Raw genomic sequence first — 19,482 nt, 5'->3', positions numbered from 1 at the left:
TTAAATTCTTTTTAATTAAAGCTTCTGACCCAAAGGAGAACAATGCATCTGCTGCACAGCAAAGTTTCTTGCCAAGGATTCTTCCATCCCTAATCCTTTTTGTTAGTTCACTCTTTCACTAACTCCCAAACAATTCGACAAGTGGGTACCAAAAAGCATCATGTTAACGGTGCATGTAAAATCTCCCCAACATGGAGATGGAGAGACGTTATCATCCAAGCAACTTGAGGGTTGAATCAATTGGCCCCAAAGATTCAGTTTATTTGTAAAAAATAAGCAACAAATGAAATAGAAAGCAGAAGACACGAAATATACATCAACGTCGACAACAATGATTCAATACCATTATACACCTGCTGATTTAGGTGCTAGGTCTGTAAACTAAAAAGAAAAAGAACTAATACCATTATTTTTAATAGGCTGCGGAACGGGCTTTCCTCAATCTGCCACGTGTGAGTCGAATGCTTTCTTCCATAAGAGTGTCTTTTGGGGGAGGGTTTGTGCTTTCATTCCCAGGAGAAGGTGGCACCTGTTCAGTTTCCATTGCTTCCGCTTCAGTTTCTGCAGGCTGACAGGTACTTTCAGATGCAGTATCTGCTTTTTGGCTATTTGAGGGTGCTGAAGGGTTGGCTGGTTTAGCCGCTTGTGAAGGCGCCTTCGAAGGTCCCACCTCTTCAGCTACTTCCTTTTGGTGTTGACTGGAAGATGTGCTAGATGTCGGTGATGGCGGTTCTTCAGCCTCTGGTTGTGCTGCTTGTGCTTTACTAGATGATTGCAGGTTTTGCACATCAGATGGTTGGCGAGCCGTAGCACCTTGTGCCTGTGAATTCAGAAGTTATGGAGAAAAGAGAAATAAACTTCAAGATGATTGAATCATGTATAGCCAAAGATAAACCAGTACAAAAAATGAAATTTAGCAAAGATTAATTACTTTTCAATTATTATAGACATTTCGATCAATATTCAAACATTACATCTTGACAGACAGTTTAATGCATGATAGTAAGACGCCACTATCTAAAACAACCTGTTTCATGTTTCACATATTGATCAGAAAATTCCAGTCAACGCAGTTTCACCGAACTAAGTCAGTTGTCTACAATGTACATTGAGTTGGTAATGGCAGCACAAACTATAATTGTCTTTAATTTGATAACTACCTGAGCATGGTGAGGTCTTGGGGTTGACTGTGAAGCAACATACTGCAGGATCTCAAAAATTCTTGTCTGACCATAGCTTGCAGCTTTTTGCCAGTAAAGAACTGCCATATCTCCAGCTCTAGTCCTTAGTTCCAACAAGTTACGGTCAATTTCATTTTCATGCTTGGCAACATATGGTCTAAAGAAAGAGTCATACACATAAGAAGTTCCCTGAAATAAGTGAAAACAGAGGGGCAATTAAAACAAACATCAACATGTAGATGGACAAGTAAATGATGTTAAGTCTTTAAAAGGAATACACCTACCCTTGTTTTAGGGTACCACAAATATATAAAGAATGCCAACTTAGCTTCACTGTACATTGGAACCCTTCAAAAAGCCAAAGGAGGGCACAGTGAGAAAACAAAAAACAGACATGAAAACGACCTTTCTGTTTTATGATTCCCTACCACGATATAAAAGCATCAACAATTCTCTCACAAACCGTCAAAACAGCCACCAATATCCTGCAACCATACAGGAAAAGGGAGGAAAAAAGAAAAGTTACAAAATTAATAATATTTCCACAATCTTAAACGGAAAAAACTAGCAGTTCAAGACCTACCAATACTGGCACCAAAACCGCAGTTGCTCAATCTCAGGCTTATTCATTTCAACAGTTTTATAACATTCATATGCTGGATAAGCATAGCCAAAAGCCATCCTGCCAAAATATTTAAAAGCAAAAAGATTAATTTAATGTAAAAGAATACATAAAACTCAAATGAGAAAAATAGAATCAGTCATAATGTAAAACATACACCAGTCCTCGGGTAAGAAAGGATCCAATCATTTTGTTTACTTCTTGATGAAAGAAACTACTTCCTGAAGTTAAAATTCAGTAACAAAATCAATATTATAAATCCCAGAAAATAAGAACAGTCTATACTCATTTAACCAAGCAGCATACAACACTCTCTAACCATATGCCTACATAACATAAAATAACACATAAATTAATTAAAGCAGAATATCAGCCTCTTTATCCTTAACAATATTCCTGAAGAGATTATTTAATCCCATCTCCAAATCTTTTCAAAAGAAAACCTAGAGAGAAATTGTTACCCAAGTTTCTCCTCTTCTCTCTTTAACTCTTTCCTTAATAAACTACAAAAGAAGAGAAATTATTTCAGTTCTCTCAACCCAAATATTCATAAATCCTAGTGATACAAGGCCTAATCGAATTAAAACTTAAAAAATTTCTTGGCCCCATAATTCAAAGCGGAAAAAAGATACTAAAAGGGTCTAAAATTCTAACCCTCCCTTTGGGGACTTAAGGATCGAGATCCTTTTAACCGCTTATGGAAATACTCTTTAGTTGAGCAAGAATTTTCAGATATGAAAATGAAAACAACATAAAACCTGCTAGGAATATCCATTTATCCTCAGTTTTCTGAGCAACCAAACAGGGGAGTAAGAGTAACGTAATCTTATAAGTTCAAAAACCACAATGATTCATCTAATCAACTCCCAAACTTACCTTACTACGCAAGTTATATCAAACAACATACTAAGTATTAAACACTAATTAGCTACCAAAAATCTACGGTACTGTATGGAACCGTACATTTTGAAAAATTATCCAATAAATCGCACCGAGAAGCAGTGAAAACGAAGTTATCATCCGAGAGAAACACACACATTATCGAGTTCAATAAATAAATAAATAACAAAATGACGAAAATCATATACAGGAAACCTAGAAAATGAGAATAAAAACGATTTAAAAATTCCAAAAAAATATCGTTATCAACAATGTAATGCCAGATGAAGTTTTGACTCCAGTGGTTGCGGAATCAATCGCCAAAAATAGTAGAGATTGGAAGAGCCATAGGTACCTTACAAAGAGTATTTTCAATAAGACGAAGCAAACAAAAGCAAAGCACTATTAAAACCGGAAATGAGAGTTAATCCAAAGCACGGAAGCGAGAGAGAGTAGAGGATTTCAAAATAACAGACGAGTTTTGGAGAAGATCGCCGGCGAGCGGGTAAAATCGGCGCCGCCAAAACACGACGGCTAACCGTTACAAAGTCGGCGGTAGCGGTGAGTGCGCCAGAGAGAGCAGAAGACTTTTGAGAGAAAAATTAAAAAAAAAAAAATTAAAAGAGAGAGAGAGAGTGATCGCATTACAGTCTTTTGCGTCGTTCCTTATTCAAATTCCCTTACGTCCGGATTTATTTTAGGTTTTAACCCGGTTTTTTAATTTGGGTAAATTTAACAAGAAAATATCTTTCTGTAGTTAAGCACACTGGGATGTTTCAGTTTTTGTTGATAATGACCCTTTGATTCAACATGGACGGCTCACCTCCTGCTGGGTTTAAAAAGGGTCCGAGATGTAGGATTTGCTGGTTTATAGAGTATCGCTTCTCTCTCTAACGTTTTAAACGTAGTCAACTATTCCAAGTAAATGTTCTATTATACCCTTCGAAGGAAGGCTAATATTGTGAAGAGGGTAAGGATGAATTAGGAAAAAGTGAAAAGAGGAAGAATCGGTAGCTAAATTAATGGGTAAAGTAGGTGATCGTTATGGATAACGAGCAAAGATTTATTACTACTAATTTTTATGAAAATTTTTAATCAATATTAATTAAAATTATTTTACATTTTATTTTTTAATTAAATTTAAACAAAAAATTTTAGTTTCAAATCGAATCCAATATCATTATGTTAAATGCTTGTTGATAAGTAATTGAAATTATGATTAGTAAGCAAAATATGTCATAGTTAATTAACTAAAAATATATAAGAACAAAAAATTCAACGAATAATTTTTAAGAATATTCAAATTTTGTTTATTTATATTTATTTATTAAATTTAATAAATAGAAATAATATTTTAGAGTATGTTTTATAATTAAAATTATTATTTGTAGGCAAGGTTTGCCAAATCTTGTTGCTTATAAGGTAAGAACGTATGTATTCGAATTTTATTTATTTATTAATTTTAAAAAATAATCACAAATAATATTTAAAAATTTATTAATTAAATATATAAATTATGAATGTAATAAAATTTGTTCATAATCAGAGTGTATAAGACAAACTGAATACTCGACAAACAATTAATTAACAAAATTTATTTTTATTTATTTATATTTATTTATTAAATTTAACAAATAATCATAATTAGTTTTTTAAAATTTATTAATTAAATAAATAAATTATAAATATATCAAAATTCATTCATATTTAATTTATTTACAATTTTTAAAAAATTTTATTCTCTTTTTTATTGTTGTCCCACTGTCGTAACCTTTTTTTTTTTTTCTTCATTATCGCTTTGAGAGTGGTATGTCGTTACTTCACATGGACAATGCATGGCCTCCTAGAAAGAATCTTGCTATTTTTATATCCGATTCTAAAAGATTGCGCCTACTTAATCATTCATTTACTATAATATTTTTTTCCTAGGTCCATGCAACTTGTTAAAACACTACGAATGATCAATAATTATGTGTTTTATCGTACAATTATACTATGTTTATGACACTGGTTAATTTTAGATCTTACCAATATTTTATGTTAATGTCAATTAACAATTTACGTTTCACTACACCATCTTGTGAATTTGAAGGGATAACTGTTAATCCAATGTGAGAATGACCTTTGACTAACAACTGTGTTGACATCGAACTATCAAGGGAGGGAGATCGATCAATGATAAGGGTTAAAAGTTTTTTTGATATTTGTATTTGAATGTTCAAGTCAATACTCCACTAGAAAGTGAAAAAAAAAGGAAAAAAAGAAAGTATATTTGGAAATTATAATTTTAATTGGTTTAAAAGTACTTGAATGAGATATTTATATTTGTACATGAAAAAATTATGTCTAGATAGACTAAGCTCCCAAGTAACGAAGTTAAGATTAAAATCATAAATTTAAATTGAGCTGATAATCAATAAATCAATGGAAAGATGACAAATCAATATTTTTATATGTCAACATATAATTAATTGAGACACATAAATTGATATGAAACTAAAACATTTATATTTACCTAACATCAATTCGATTAAATTGATCAAATTAGTCTTATATAATAAGTTATTTGTATTTTAGGGTGAAGGATTCATTTTATTTTTTGGATATTAAAATACCTCTAACAAGATTACGAAGGGCTGCCAAGCAACCTCAATTGCTTTTTGAGTCCAAAAAATTTTTGAAGCTTCCCGTCGGGGTCCATTCTAGTTATGGCCGGTATTAGAAAGTAATACGGCACAAATAATTATGTGTTTTAAGACTATTAATAATGACCTATATATTTTCAAGGCATTGCGTTAACCATATCTACAACGTTAATGCCCACCTTCTTTGTTATAGTCAAAACCCATTAGCGTGAAATGTAAAATGTAGTAGTATTTATATTATATACACGTTTTGGGTCTTAATTATTTGTCATAATTGTTGTAGTTAAATATGTTATTTTTTTACGTTATAGTATGATTTGGTTAGAAACACTATCAAGAGAGATTATTATTATTTTGTTAGATTGGTAAGATTTGATTTTTATGACAAATACTCAGAGAATAAAATTTTGAATATATCAAATTAATGTGAATATGTGTTTTTAAAATTATTTGAGGAAGAGATCAGATTGCAATATACAAAAATGACATGATTAGATGCATGATTGTTTTAGGAGAAAATATATATGAAAATTTTTAGGTAAAATTTATGAAATTATTTTTTAAAAAATAATTTAATAAAAATTTTAATAAAAAAATTAAACTGATAAATTGATAGAGTTTAATATGAAAATCAATAATATTTTAAAAAATATATTAAAAATATTATTTAAAATTCAAATTTGATCGATACTTATTTAACAGTAAAAATTCTGTCAATATTTTTATTAAAAATATCTATCTAAAAATATATATCAAATTTATTAAAATTTTTTCAAAATTTGTATATTTAATTCATGTAACGAGATTTTTTAATTTTTTAATTTTAATTTTTGATTTTATTTTATTATTTTTTGTTGAAATTTTCACAAATTTTTCTTAAAAAATATCAAATAAGTATTTTTCGTACCTTTATGTATTTATTTCTTGTTACATGAGAATATATATTGGCGATCGTTATAACTGAATGAAGTATGGAATATTTTAGACTAGTCTCAAAACAAAAATGATGATATGAATTAATGCTTTGGACCTGTCTCACGTAAAGGACATGAATATATCCATTCCTCCCTGGTGTGTTTTGTGTAAATTAGAAGCAACGAAAAAAGAAGGTGGCCAAAGAGAGATGATGGGAAAAGGGGAGGCATGTGGTGGGGAAGGATTTTCCAATTGCTGCAGTGAAACAGTGCGTGGCCAAAACCAAAACAAGACGAAATGAAAAAAAAAAAAAAAAAAAAAGAGGCTGCGATGAGTTTGTGGCATACTGGTAGCAAGAACCGGTCCATGGCATCATGGAACAATGGGCCAGAATAGACTTCATTCAACAGCTTGGCCTAATTATGTCTTTTTGGTGGGATGTCGCTCTCAAACTCAAACCCACGCACTTCTCTCTCTTTCCTTTACTCTCCATTAGATATTGGCATTGGTGCAACTGAACACCATGGCCATTGTTGTTTTAAAGTCGGGACGTCAACGAATAAAGTATGAAAAGAATAAAATATTTTTTATCTTTATTTTTTAAAATTTTATTAATTTTAATTAATTTGAAATGATAATTAATATTATTTAATAATTTTTTTATTTTATATATATATATAGGATTCCATAACCGAAGCACATTCGAGGAGTCTCAGATGAGAGGAGGATTATACTTGACATACAATGAATCACATTTCATTCCAAAGCCAGATGGGTCTAATATATTGGGCCAATGAATCTCTCATCGGCTCAGAAATTTAGACTCCGGAAGTGGGTGAGGGTTGGACTAACTCTGGGTTGTCAAAACCCAAAATAATCTAACCGGGCTCGAACCATGGCCTCAAAAATTTGAAGTCGAAACTCGAAAGGAAGCAGAAAACGGCACGTGGATATGCAAATCCTACAACTGTCCCTGTCTGATGGTTGATATTGATGGCTTAATGCCAACCCCACAATTAACACTACCATTGCCATTGCCATTGCCAGGTTCGATTCTTGGCGCTCGAATTTGACTCTTGCTTTAATTTCCTTTGAATCCTCATTCCCAAAGTGCATAATGTCAATAGCTCCATCACTCCCTCGTCTTCACTCTCCATTTCTTTGCTGTCCACTCAAGCTCTCCACTTCCACTCAATCTTTGTCCTTCAAATGTGGGAGAAATCAACAGTCGCCAGCGTCTTATCCATGCATCAGAGCAGTTGATCTTGATCAGAACACAGTTCTTCCTCTATACTTAACTAGTTCCCAATGATATATGTGCTTAATTTTTTAATAACTTTCTATCAATAAAGTAACATGGAGAAAGCTTTTTTCAGATAGTAGCAGTGTCGGTTGGGATTGCCAGTGTTGCCATCGGGATTGGCATTCCAGTTTTCTACGAGACTCAAATCGATAACGCTGTAAATTCTTTTTTTCTTTAATATGAATCCATATTTTGATAATGTAGTAGCTTTTCTCGGATTGAAGTTTGAAAACAGAAAATGGGGTCAATTTGTTTTGCAGGCAAAGCGAGAAAATACCCAACCATGCTTCCCTTGCAATGGCACCGGTGCCCGTACGTAATTCATTCTCTACTGTAACAATTTAAGTAATAAAAATCAAGAGAAATTTCAAAGTTTGGAGTATTGCCAATAATTATAGTTTTTGGTGTCTCATCTCGTTTGATAATTTAAAGATTTCTTGATTAATGCAAACTTGTCAATGATTTGTTACATATTCTAATTCAAATTTCCAGTTATGGTTAAAAGGGAATGTTGTGTTAATTGGGTAATTAAAAATTTTTATGATGGTGCAGAGAGGTGTAGATTTTGCATGGGAAGTGGCACCATAAGTGTAGAGCTTGGCGGGGAAGAGAAAGAAGTCTCAAAATGCATTAACTGCGAAGGAGTTGGTTCTTTAACATGCACTACTTGCCAAGGTAGTGGGATTCAACCTCGTTATCTTGATCGCAGGTATATATACTCAGCCTTATTAGTAATTGGGTAATGGGGATCATATTCATTATCTGTCAATATGAACGAAAATGGGTGCTCAGGCATAGCCAAAACAGCTTCTAGTTTTGCTTCAGAAGTGTTTTTATGACATTGTTAAAATGCCCATATCAAGGAAATTAAAAGCCAGAGTACAATTGTTTGAAGGATTCTGTGTTCCGTTTTCAACAGGGAATTCAAAGATGACGACTGAAATCCTACAAGAAGCAAGGGCAACGATTTTGGACTATACTCGCATGGTGATTAACATAAACTGGATAGATTTGCCAAAAAAATTTACAAAAAGATCTGTAAAATCATTTTTCTATTTACCGTAAATTTTTTCTCCTTCTATTTGCTATCACATTTTATACTTTCTGATGTACTTTATTAGTAGAACAACTAGCTAGTTTTGGAGCAGGTATAATTGTTTTCTCAGTGAGGAGATTGTCAATCAAAGAATTACGATCAGTGTCTCAACCAATGTTGTTCGTGGTGCTTGATGACTATTGGAAACAAGCATCATTCGTGCTAGTATGACGTGTTGATTGGACATCATCTCACTGTGGGTTTTCAGTTTCACACTTGTTTTCCCCTCTCCTTGGCCCCTTAGTTGTTGCTAATCAATATTCAATTGACCTTGCCTATTCTGTTTATGCTACAGCATAAAAATGTACAGTTCATGCCACTTGGGGCTGCTGGACAACAACAATGAAGTTTCTCCCTTGTTAGGTGGGGGTGTTAACAATCTTAGAATTATGTTTGGTTAGTGATCTTAATAAGGTCGAAGCAATTGAGATACAGGCGGAAGCAGCAGCAGCCCTGGCTTAGGCTATGTTTGTAGTAATTGTTTTACTACTTTTTTATCACTTAAGACATCTAAACTCGCGGAAGCTTTTTCTTCTATTTTATCCAAATGACGTTTCCTTTCTATTTAGTAGATTTCATGGAAAGAAGAGAATCCATCGTTCAGCTGCTTCTTGACTCTGATAAGCTTATTGATAAATGCATGCCTTTTGGTGAACTCACAACCAATTAGAGTTGACGGCCGCTTCTCTCCCTTTCTTGGAACAGGGGGCCACCAGAATATTCAAACGACACCAGTAACAACATGAATGTACTAACGGCTAGTTTGTGTCTAGAGTCAGCAAGCTAGAGAGAGAGCAGTCTCCTTTGAAAATCCAAGAACTAAACGCATTCAGTTAGCCCCAGCCAATGTAAAAGCACGATTCCACTATTTGCAAAATTACATAAATACAAGAGCCTTTGCACATTGGTAACCCCATAACTAGAACATCTCATCTATCAAATACTATGTAGCCAACGTATGAAGAAAAAATAGACCCCTAAAATAAAATGATCGCAGTAAAGATCTTTACACTTCCAAAAAAGCCAATGATTTGGCCTCTAACTTAGACAGAGGTCGTTGCAGGTTTCCCACACTTCCCTTGCAACCATGTCAACCTAATCTTGCCATATTTTAGAGAGATAAAGGTTTCTCTTAAGTTGGGGTCTTCAAATAGGTCAAGAGCTGCAAAATAGAGCCACTCTTCCATGTCTTCTATCTCATCCAATGCTTTAATGCTATTAGTTATGCTAAATTTGTCATCGCTTCGTTTTGAGGCAGTTGTCCTCCTCGACCTCCAAGCAGCAAGCATATCTAACATGGCTCCTGCCATAGCCTCCGACATTTCTTCAATCTTTCTGCTTTGATCCAAAGAAGATTGTGTCTCGGATGGTCGTTTTCTTTTTTTCTCTGAAATACTCTTAGTCAACTTTTCTGACAATGAATTGTTTTGGGCTAATATTGAGGTTGATGGATTATCAGGATTGGTGGATCCTCCCACTGGACATGAAGTTAAGCAACCGTTATCATTTCCAACAGCTTTGTCCAATCCCTCAAAGTGGCTTGATTGGGCATATTTTCCATCAGCAGATGAATCAGTGAATATTGTGCATAGTTGCTCATAGATGGCACAGTCCTTGATTTTGACTGGCTCAGGCCTAGGCTGTGCCTGTAAACACAATCTCTCAGGAACAGAAAATAAAAGTGGCAGAAACAAACATTCAGCAAATTGAAAAAGCAAATTTACCCCAATGTCTTCCCAGAGGTCAAACCCGATGCAACAGGAGTCCTCCATGCCAGCAAAGTCATTTTGATCATAAGCTGATTTGATGTTATAGAAGCGTGTTCGCAGAACATCCAGGTGCTTTCTCAACTGATTGTTATTGAAGTTGAGATCTGTTTGCTTGTTGAATTCATCCCGGATGTTATTCCATGTTTTCTTGTCAAAAACATTGTTGGGCCTGTTTCCCAATTGAATTTGCTTCACTACTAAGTCCGCAAATATCCTATCAAGGGAGGCCGTCCACCTCGTTCTTGAGCGCTCCTGTTTTGGTTGACCTGCCTCAGTATCCATCTACAACTACAATACACACTGAAATTGAATAGAACTTCAATCAGCATGAATATTACAAACTACCTTATTGATAAAGCCATGAAATTTCAATTCATTGCTTAAGGTGCTTGCCAGAAACAATCTCAAAACATACTGCTTCACATTGACAAATAAAATGGTGGTGCCTTAGCCGTTAAGAAATAGTAATTAACTTGGATTAGAATAATCATTTGTAAAATCAAATTACATGTAAACCCAGATAAAATCATTCATCAAACACCAATTCACCCAAAAAAAATGTGTTCTGCCTCGCAGTTTTCAGCATAAAGCTCAGTTACATCAAACCGAAGCCCCTCAATTTGATTTATCAGTATCCATACAGATATGAGCTGAAATTAAACAGAAAATAATAATGCCCATGAAACTGCAATTTCTTACCTGACTCCACGATCTTCAGGGAACCCAGTGGATATTCAGATTGTTAAAGAAAATGTGAATGAAAGAGATTGTTACCAGTTCATCGTAAACCCTAAAACAGAGGAGAGAAGGACACTGAAAAGATTGCAAGAGAGACGATACAGCATTTTTTTTTCTCTGATTCCCTATTGGACGAAAGTGAGGTATTTTGGGTTTTCCTTGGGCTTTTAAATCCATTTCTATTTGACATATTTTGGGCCTTTTGTTTTTCACTATTGGGCATTTAATCAAATTTTCATCTTAAATTTGATACTTATCCTGAATTAACCACTTGAATTAAATTCTTGAATGCACTGTTTTTTATAAATCATCATCAATCTGCTAAAGATGGATAAAATTGAAGCAAGTCAGTCAAATTTAAATTAAATTTTAAATTTAATTCTGCGGTTCGTTGGATCCTTTATTTGCTCTTATTATATCGGTCTTAAGAATTATAGGATAAAGAATTAAAATTTACAAAACAAATTGTGAAAGAACTTCAGTTTACTAAAAATTTTGGTTTTGTAGAACATGATGCTTGTTGATGTTGGATCTGCATCTTTGGAGGAGCCCAAATTATAACCCAAACAAGTTCAAATGGGCTTAGAACAGACCCATTTTATCAGTTTTTTTAGATTGGGCTAATACCAATTGAAGCCTACCCAGTTTCTTTGCAGCCCAACTTTCGTAGCTGTTGAACTATTTCAAAGGGGTATCAAGCTCGGAAGGACTCGAAAAAGCACATGATATGTGATCATCTGTTAGGTCAGCTTTAGTCTATGTAAACGGTATTGAGTTATTTCTCCATGAAACATCACGGCAACAGCCAACCTTGTAACTTAGAGTTTTAGATTTTGTTTTAGTTTTATCCATGTCCAATTGCGGTTATACGGGAACATGGTCGGCCAACTAATATGAGCCAAGTAAACCCCGAGTTGCACATGGGTTTTTGTGCTAGAATCCCTACCATTATAGCCTTTGCTCGGCCAGAAAAAACCCCCTTCGCCATTACTTGTACGAGACATATAATAACATGTGTAGAACATACATGGAAACTTCTCATTGCTACCCAATATAATAATTGAGATTTGGTTCCCTTCCCATAATTGTAAATTATTTTGTGGTCACAAATTTTTTTTTTTTTTAAGTGAAGCTTGGGAGGAAATATTTGGATTGGTTAATTTTTTTTTTTTTTGGCAATGTAAAATAATGTAATAGTTTTTCAGTTGTAGTGGCAAGGAATCATTCTTTTCTTAATTACTTTTATGTGGGATTTGTTAGTTTGTTTAGTGTCTGTTTTCTTTATTAGTGGTTCTATAATGGATTAGATAAGAAGTGATATGGTTCCCACAGTGGCTCAAGACACGGGGACACAGCTTTTCGTCTCTATTGCTGCTTTTTTTTCTTTTTGGAGCGAATGGTTGGCCAAATCTGTATCTGAGTTCCAACAACTCTCGGAAAAGATGCTTCATTGTTTTCCCCATTACAGTTAAACAGATGCGCTGCTAGTCTCCTCTACTGGAACAGTATCTTGATTCCCGCTGATATGTGTAGCTTTGTTTGGATGCTCAAACCATTTTCTTTGTGGCTGAAATGGGTGGTTTCATTTCATACAACCACAAGGCTTCATCTTTTTAATTAGAAGGTGAAATAGATGGTCAACTAGTCAAAGCTTAAACTTCATCGTGTAAAAGCCCTTACATTCTAATATCCGGCTGAGCCCCGCATTACCTGTATTGCAGGCTAATCTTCACTTGAGCCAGTCAAATTGTGAGCCCTACAGCCAGGTTGTGAGGCATGTCTGGACTTGAGGCTAGCTAAGTCACTAGGGGGTCATGACTCAAGACGTTAAGTTACGTACCCCATCTGCGATTGTTGGATTTTAGTGCGTCGCAATGGCTAGGAAGACGGAAATTGCGGTTGGCACAGGGAGTTCCTATTCTTTCTGCGTGTCTTATATGATGTTCTCTTTGGCTCATGCTCTTTTTTCTTTTGTAAACTTTTGGAATCTGGCCCCGTTTCTCCATGATTATGTTGCCTTAACTAACCTAATTGTCCTCCTTCCTTTTCTCCTTTTTGTTTTAATATTGTCAAGGTACTCCACGTCTTGGACATTAGAGAAATAAATAAAATTAAATACCCTACTCAAAATTACATAATCTGTGAATTTCATATACAATCCTTTAAAAGAGAAAACAAGAATAAAGAATAAAACTAGGTGGTGCAAAAATTAGTGCATGCCCAATGAATAACAGAAAGTACCAAGACAATTACTCCGGCCAAGGCCCAATACACTCAAACAGTGGTGAGCCGTTTGATGAAACTACTTTTCCATTGACCCAGTCCACAATCAACGGTTCAACTGTCACATAGGGATTTATATTAGCTGAGAAGAGAGTTAAATCAAGAAGTGAAGAAACATAAATGCGACCCCACTCCCACCATCCTCACTTTACCTCCTTATTACCCATTTCGGATCCCTCTCCATTTGCTCACAAAAAATAACTCTGTCTTCAAGTTTTTCAAAAGCTCCTTTCTTTAATGAAAGAGAGAGCTAAATCTGTTACTGTTATATTTTGATATTATCTGCTTGCTTTGTTTTTTATGGCTTTACACACTTTCTTACCGGAGCCGGCGGCAGGGCCCATGAAACAACAACCGTTGACCAAGAGCAGGAGAAAGCAGAAAAAGCAAAAGGCGCAACCGTCTTCTTGGGACCAAATCAAGAACTTGCTCACTTGCAAACAGATGGAAGTGTCGAAAGTACAGGACCCTTCAAAGAATAGCAACCCTCACTCAAAGCTTGGTTCCTCTTGCAACTCTATCTGCAGCTTCAGGGACGTTGTTCATGGCAACACAAGGGTTGTTCACAGGGCTGATAAGTCACCTGAGGGTAGCACATTGGGTCAAGAAACTTGGTTACTGAGACACAAAGCCTCAAATGGCTCGTCAACTCGGTCGTCGTCAGGGTCAACAAGATCCAACACTAGCACAACGTACACGACGTCATCTTCATCAAGAGCTATGCAATTCAGGAAACTTTCTGGGTGTTATGAGTGTCATATGATCGTTGACCCCAGCAGGTATATACATTCATATATATATATATACTCGAAACCTAATTTTATTTTCTTATTTTTCCATTAAATTTTGCTTCGTTCTTTAACAGAATATAAAATAATGAATAAGCTGATAAAAGGAAAATTATCAGGTATCCATCCTCAAGAACAACTATCTGTGCCTGCTCACAGTGCGGCGAGATCTTCCCAAAGATTGAAAGCTTGGAGCTTCATCAAGCTGTTCGCCATGCAGGTAAGTACTAACTCTTAAACTAATTATCTTCTAATTTTAGTCCTTAAGACACTATATTTTTCTTGAATTATTGGACAGTAATTTTTTTAATAAGGAAATTACTACTATATATTATATAGTTTAGTCATGAAAAATGTTTCATTTTACTTTATTGCATGGATGGTTTTTTAGCTTTTAATGTCCATTGATTGGATTATATGTATATGAAAGGTAATTGTCGCTTGTGGGCTCCTTTTGTCTTAATATCTAAACTCAAATTAATCTAAAGTTACAAATTCTATTATGCAAAAGAAAACAAAAAGTACTATTACAGTCAAATGGTTTTACCAATTATTTCTTACCACTTTTTTCACTTTGCAAATTTGACTAATCAGTGATTAAAACGCGGTAAATCTTGCATTGGCAAACACCCCCCAATCCATATAAATGATGTTGTTAAAAATCACAGCTGTCCCTTTGATAAATATAGGAAGCAAAGGCTGACTCTGACAAATGACGTGGCACCTTTAGATTGGCGAATGTTGTACCCACCTATGACGCTAAATTTGCACAGCCCACCGACAAGTCAAATTAATATTTGCCATTAATAGAAAATAAAGTTTTTTGAAAATTTGATTTGATTATTCTTTGCTGGTGTAGTTTCGGAGTTGGGCCCAGAAGATTCGGGCCGAAACATTGTGGAAATTATCTTCAAATCAAGCTGGTTAAAGAAGGACAATCCTATCTGTAAGATCGAACGGATATTGAAAGTCCACAACACCCAACGCACCATCCAACGCTTCGAGGATTGCCGCGACGCAGTGAAGACACGTGCTCTTAATAGCACCAGAAAGAACCCTAGGTGCGCAGCTGACGGCAACGAGCTCCTCCGTTTCCACTGCACAACCTTATCGTGCAACCTCGGCGCGCGTGGCTCGTCCAGCTTGTGCGGCTCGATCCCGGATTGCGGCGTCTGCTCCGTAGTCAGACACGGGTTCCAAAACAAAGGTGGAGCCGGGACCGCACAATTCAAAGGGGTCCTCACTACGGCTAGTAGCGGTAGGGCCCATGATTCAATTAAATGTACGGACGGGCGTAGAGCCATGCTGGTTTGTCGCGTGATCGCGGGAAGGGTGAAGCGAGTGACGGATAATGCGCCGTTGGAGGAGGATAATAGCAGCGTATCGGCTGGCTCGTACGATTCTCTAGCCACGTACGACGGGGTCTACTCCAATCTCGAGGAGTTGCTTGTCTTTAATCCAAGTGCTATCCTTCCTTGTTTCGTAGTCATCTACAAAGCGGTTGAATCTTGACTCCTTTGAAGTTAAAAATTTGATAGTTACATAAAAATTTAATTTTCTTGGTAAGCTTTGGCTCAATTCGGACGGTTAATCTCTTCGTATCCCACACCGATTGTGTGTAAATTTTTAATAGAATTGTACTAAAACCTATGTTACTTTGATCAAAACAAACTTTAGCTCAGTTTTAAAGACACTGAAATCATTGATTGCTCGTTTATGACGCAGACAGACACCGTCTGTAATAAATAGACAAAACAACGGTTTCATCTTCAATGGGCACCTTTCACTGTCTTAATTCACTCACCTACAAAACTGTGCTTTTCTTGGTTGATTACTGGTATCAGAAATAAATTCCAAGTCAGACAGTTCTAGGCCACTCCCTTAGCATATTTAATCAATTGAAGTTATTAAAACTATCAAACTCCGGTGTAAATTGTCCAAAGTATGGTCATTTTTTGGGTGAGAAATGTTTTTGTACTTGAAAGTGGAAATTACGTTGAATGGGGATGGATGATTTTGAAGGGACTTGGAGCAGCATTATTAAGACACACGTGAGATTATCTTGGAATAATTGCAAAGTGAAAGAAAAAAAATGTGGGATCTTGATAGACTTTGACCTTGCAACTAAACAATGATTTGGAAAAAGGACACGGCCTGGTTGAAGCCTGCAGGAAGATGGATTTTACAACAAAAGTACAGTGTACAGATTATAATTGCGGACACATGCTCGAGCATATGCACATTCATTGCTTGTTCTTGTTTGAAGTGTTTGGATTTTATATTGTAATTTGACTTTAATTATAACAAGGAGTCGGCTTCCCAAAATCATCATACCTATTAATTAATCTAGTCTCTGGTGAGATTAATGAAAATCTTGCTCATTAAAACTATATTTTAATTTGGGTGACCCCATGCTCATGTCATTAACTTTCCTACAGTCAAATCAAATTTAACTTCAACCTGATTTGCAAGATTTCACTTTGAGGTAATTTTAAGTAGTGATTAGTAAGCATTGACAGGTAGATGATTGGCCATGGCTCCTAATCAAAGTTGTTGGTGAAAGCAATCATTGATCAGGTCATTTGCTCAACTGTAGATTTTGCTCGCCTGCAGCATCTATTCTAGTTTTGTTATTGCTTGCAGCTGATATAAAACTCAAACAGATAACCGACCTTATGATTTGGAATTATTAGATTGAATTTTCCATTATATGTTGATAAACAGGTGTAACACGTATGTTTTAAAGTTATATATTTTGAATTCAGATACTGCTATGGAAAAATCATCATTATTCAACATTCTAAAGAAGGAAAGCAGGCTGAAGAAGTTTGTTGTTTTTAAGTACTTCAAATTATCCCTTTATCATAGACAAGAGGAAATTAAGCTGCTGGATACGAGTCTTTCTTTTTATTGTCAGGCTCATTTAAAGCTGTAAATTTAACCAGAGTGCTTCCTTTATCTGGTATGCTTTAGAAGTTTATTGTTGTTGAAGTTTCAGCTCTGATTTAGACGAATGATTAGGCATCTTTTAACTAAATTTCTGCATCTTGCTGCACGAGCTTCCCAATCCCATTCCTGAGAATTTGATGCATTCCCTACCCTACAACATAGTTTGTTTACTTGGATTACTTTTTCTGCCTTCTAATATTACAGAGCGAGCTGAGTGAAAGTAACTTTTTTCTGATACACATAGGGCAAAGGCTAGAGTACTGGCAGTATATAATATATGAGCCATCATCAAGGGGTATGATTTTAACTTTTAAAATTTCATTCCTGTTTCACTTGTCATATTTGTGCAACATTAACATAAAGCTGTTCCTTTACACAAGATAAAAGCTTTTTTGCCTTTTTCCCAACATCCTGAATCCTGATGTTACTAGCCAAAAAAAAAAAAAATCCTGATGTTTGAGGAGGAATCCAAAGAGTTGAAACTAGAAACACGTTAGTTAATGACGCCATTTCATCAATATTACAGTAGATCCATTCTATCAGGCTGGGCCTACCAATCTTGACCAGAATTGAGTCCCCAAAACCTGAGTTCAGGTCCTTCAAAGGCAACAGGACCCAAGTAGATAGGCTCCTTAGAGGTCCAATAGCCTTTTTTTCTTTTGTGGTATTCAATCTTCGTCCTTTTTTTTTTCTGCTTTGTTGGAGGGATAGGAAGGTATAGCAGAATTTGTTCAATGTGATCAATTAACGAGATAATTATTAAGCCCAACATACAAGGGAAAAAACTAGTCTTCATCTTGTCAATTGTTAATAAAACTTTTAACACAGCAATGTGGTAAACCTCATGATTGTTCCCCTTCTTGGTTTAAGAATGTAAGTACGAGACACAATCATGTTTGTCTTAACCAAATCATTATCCTAAGCCTCCACCACTCTTAATGATGTCATCTGAACTATTCTCAATCCCATCATGGTTCACTCTTTCGAAATTGGGTTTTCTTTCCCTCCTCTTTCTTGGACTTATTGTTGTTATCGGTCCATGTATGGAGAAGTAAACTATGAATTTAGCTTGTTATGACCACAAATTCTTTGCCTTAAATTGGCTGAAAATCTCATCAGCAGATTTAGTTGTTTAGCTTTACACACTTGCCTAATCAATGAATGATCATAGCTTGTAAATAAGGCCGCCAAAGAACATGAAAACATACTAGAATTTTTGCATGTCTGGGGCCACCTCTTTGGGTAGAGATCAGAATTGAGAAAAGATCAGATGGAAATAAGGTTAAACTTTTAATGATGGATTTCAAGTACTTCATCGATACTTTGGCAGGGACAGTATTATTCAAGTATGAGTTTGATTCCTTCTATATAGGCCCCACAAATTTTCATTTGTTCATAGGTTAAATATCCTTTTTAAGCTGTTTTTTTTTTTATGGGACAATGAGGGTCACTGATAATCATTCATCAGCACTTGTAATCCTTTGCCTTTTAAACTTTCCAAGTGCATCAAGCATGGATTGGCTTAAATTACTTCATATCATTCATAGTAGACAATCGCAATACACACGTGGCCATCTTATCAATTAGAGCATTATAAATCAAAAGTTGATTAATCAGTGCCTGGTGTTATTTTTCCTGGACTACTGTTTGTAATTGAAGATAATCAAATCAATCCAGGAAACTGGAATAAACAAAATATAGCGAGGACAAGTGAAGCCCAATACAAATGATTTGGGCACATGGTCTTTGCCAACTTCTTTTTACTTCTCAATATGCACTTTGAGGGTCCAAAATGTATAGAATAAACACATCCTTTTGAAAACCTTGCCCTTTTTATATCTTCACAATCAAAATGACACATGATAGCATCACACTTCCCGGAGGGCATCTGGCAAGCAAAAACAAAGAGAAAGAGGAAATACCATTACTACAAATTTACAATGTACAGGCCTCAAAGAGAGAGCTTTGTTATACAAGTAAGAGGCTGTGAAATACACCAAGAAAAAACACCTCAATCCAGGTCTCTCTCTCTCAAGTTAAACTTCTCCGCAATGAAGCTGTTTAACCGTTTCCGCAAGATTCTTATGCGGCTCTTATTTTCTATTCCTTCTGGTGGATCTTCTGGCACGTTAAGTATGGCTACCAAGCAAAAGAACTGTGACAGGTTTGATCCACGAAAGACTTCATGCAGCTCATCTTACTCGTCCCAGTCGCATTACACCGAGGCCATTGCTGACTGCATTGAGTTCTTCAACGAGTCATCACAAGAAGGGATTTTGGATGGTCGAAAATCTGATGCTTTGGTTTGATCATA

At 35.4% G+C, this 19,482-nt stretch overlaps 5 protein-coding genes across 6 annotated transcripts; 3 read left to right on the top strand and 2 right to left on the bottom strand.

The window, feature by feature from the left end:
* Positions 1-240: 240 nt before the first annotated feature.
* Positions 241-3,357, bottom strand: LOC111315303 (putative HVA22-like protein g). Its single transcript, XM_022916928.2, has 7 exons — positions 3,038-3,357; positions 1,961-2,024; positions 1,765-1,863; positions 1,610-1,666; positions 1,466-1,529; positions 1,161-1,370; positions 241-820 (listed from the first exon to the last, which is right to left on the bottom strand). The coding sequence occupies exons 2-7, from the start codon at positions 1,990-1,992 to the stop codon at positions 413-415; spliced, it is 870 nt and encodes a 289-aa protein (XP_022772663.2). The 5' UTR covers positions 1,993-2,024; positions 3,038-3,357; the 3' UTR covers positions 241-412.
* Positions 3,358-7,219: 3,862 nt separating this feature from the next.
* LOC111314786 (protein disulfide-isomerase LQY1, chloroplastic-like) lies at positions 7,220-9,468 on the top strand. Of its 2 annotated transcripts, XR_016330832.1 has the most exons (6): positions 7,220-7,521; positions 7,619-7,702; positions 7,806-7,857; positions 8,098-8,254; positions 8,465-8,837; positions 8,937-9,468. XR_016330832.1 is itself a non-coding variant. In XM_022916399.2 (5 exons), the coding sequence occupies exons 1-5, from the start codon at positions 7,360-7,362 to the stop codon at positions 8,484-8,486; spliced, it is 477 nt and encodes a 158-aa protein (XP_022772134.1). In that variant the 5' UTR covers positions 7,220-7,359; the 3' UTR covers positions 8,487-9,468. The 2 variants fall into 2 exon arrangements, 1 of the variants encoding a protein (XP_022772134.1); XM_022916399.2 differs by having other exon boundaries at positions 8,465-9,468.
* A 22-nt stretch (positions 9,469-9,490) lies between these two features.
* LOC111314785 (L10-interacting MYB domain-containing protein-like) lies at positions 9,491-11,286 on the bottom strand. Its single transcript, XM_022916398.2, has 3 exons — positions 11,110-11,286; positions 10,366-10,710; positions 9,491-10,287 (listed from the first exon to the last, which is right to left on the bottom strand). Exons 2-3 carry the CDS (start codon positions 10,690-10,692, stop codon positions 9,685-9,687), a joined length of 930 nt encoding a protein of 309 aa, XP_022772133.2. The 5' UTR covers positions 10,693-10,710; positions 11,110-11,286; the 3' UTR covers positions 9,491-9,684.
* A 1,583-nt stretch (positions 11,287-12,869) lies between these two features.
* On the top strand, positions 12,870-15,785 carry LOC111314784 (uncharacterized). The gene is made up of 3 exons (XM_022916397.2): positions 12,870-14,210; positions 14,339-14,439; positions 15,079-15,785. The coding sequence occupies exons 1-3, from the start codon at positions 13,732-13,734 to the stop codon at positions 15,729-15,731; spliced, it is 1,233 nt and encodes a 410-aa protein (XP_022772132.2). The 5' UTR covers positions 12,870-13,731; the 3' UTR covers positions 15,732-15,785.
* Positions 15,786-19,193: 3,408 nt separating this feature from the next.
* Positions 19,194-19,477, top strand: LOC149513007 (uncharacterized). The gene has a single exon (XM_089749670.1). It carries the CDS (start codon positions 19,220-19,222, stop codon positions 19,475-19,477), a length of 258 nt encoding a protein of 85 aa, XP_089605796.1. The 5' UTR covers positions 19,194-19,219.
* Positions 19,478-19,482: the final 5 nt, after the last annotated feature.

The sequence above is a fragment of the Durio zibethinus genome, chromosome 20, assembly GCF_047325235.1.
Source record: "Durio zibethinus cultivar Kanyao isolate XHJ-2024 chromosome 20, ASM4732523v1, whole genome shotgun sequence".
Lineage (NCBI taxonomy): Eukaryota > Viridiplantae > Streptophyta > Magnoliopsida > Malvales > Malvaceae > Durio > Durio zibethinus.
The sequence above is the reverse complement of the archived record's forward strand: the minus strand, read 5'-3'. Positions and strand labels throughout refer to the sequence as shown.

Bases quoted from the DNA above. Each gene is read 5' to 3' on its own strand.
- LOC111315303 (XM_022916928.2), bottom strand. From the start codon at position 1,992: ATGATTGGATCCTTTCTTACCCGAGGACTGGT. The intron at 1,667-1,764 runs GTAGGTCTTGAA...GTATGGTTGCAG, and splicing joins CGGTTTTGGTGCCAGTATTG to GATATTGGTGGCTGTTTTGA. The intron at 1,530-1,609 runs GTAGGGAATCAT...GGCTTTTTGAAG, and splicing joins GTTGATGCTTTTATATCGTG to GGTTCCAATGTACAGTGAAG.
- LOC111314786 (XM_022916399.2), top strand. From the start codon at position 7,360: ATGTCAATAGCTCCATCACTCCCTCGTCTTCACTCTCCATTTCTTTGC. The intron at 7,522-7,618 runs GTTCTTCCTCTA...AGCTTTTTTCAG, and splicing joins TTGATCTTGATCAGAACACA to ATAGTAGCAGTGTCGGTTGG. The intron at 8,255-8,464 runs GTATATATACTC...CGTTTTCAACAG, and splicing joins CCTCGTTATCTTGATCGCAG to GGAATTCAAAGATGACGACT.
- LOC111314785 (XM_022916398.2), bottom strand. From the start codon at position 10,692: ATGGATACTGAGGCAGGTCAACCAAAACAGGAGCGCTCAAGAACGAGG. The intron at 10,288-10,365 runs GTAAATTTGCTT...TTGTGTTTACAG, and splicing joins ACCTCTGGGAAGACATTGGG to GCACAGCCTAGGCCTGAGCC.
- LOC111314784 (XM_022916397.2), top strand. From the start codon at position 13,732: ATGGCTTTACACACTTTCTTACCGGAGCCGGCGGCAGGGCCCATGAAA. The intron at 14,211-14,338 runs GTATATACATTC...GAAAATTATCAG, and splicing joins ATGATCGTTGACCCCAGCAG to GTATCCATCCTCAAGAACAA. The intron at 14,440-15,078 runs GTAAGTACTAAC...TTGCTGGTGTAG, and splicing joins TCAAGCTGTTCGCCATGCAG to TTTCGGAGTTGGGCCCAGAA.
- LOC149513007 (XM_089749670.1), top strand. From the start codon at position 19,220: ATGAAGCTGTTTAACCGTTTCCGCAAGATTCTTATGCGGCTCTTATTT.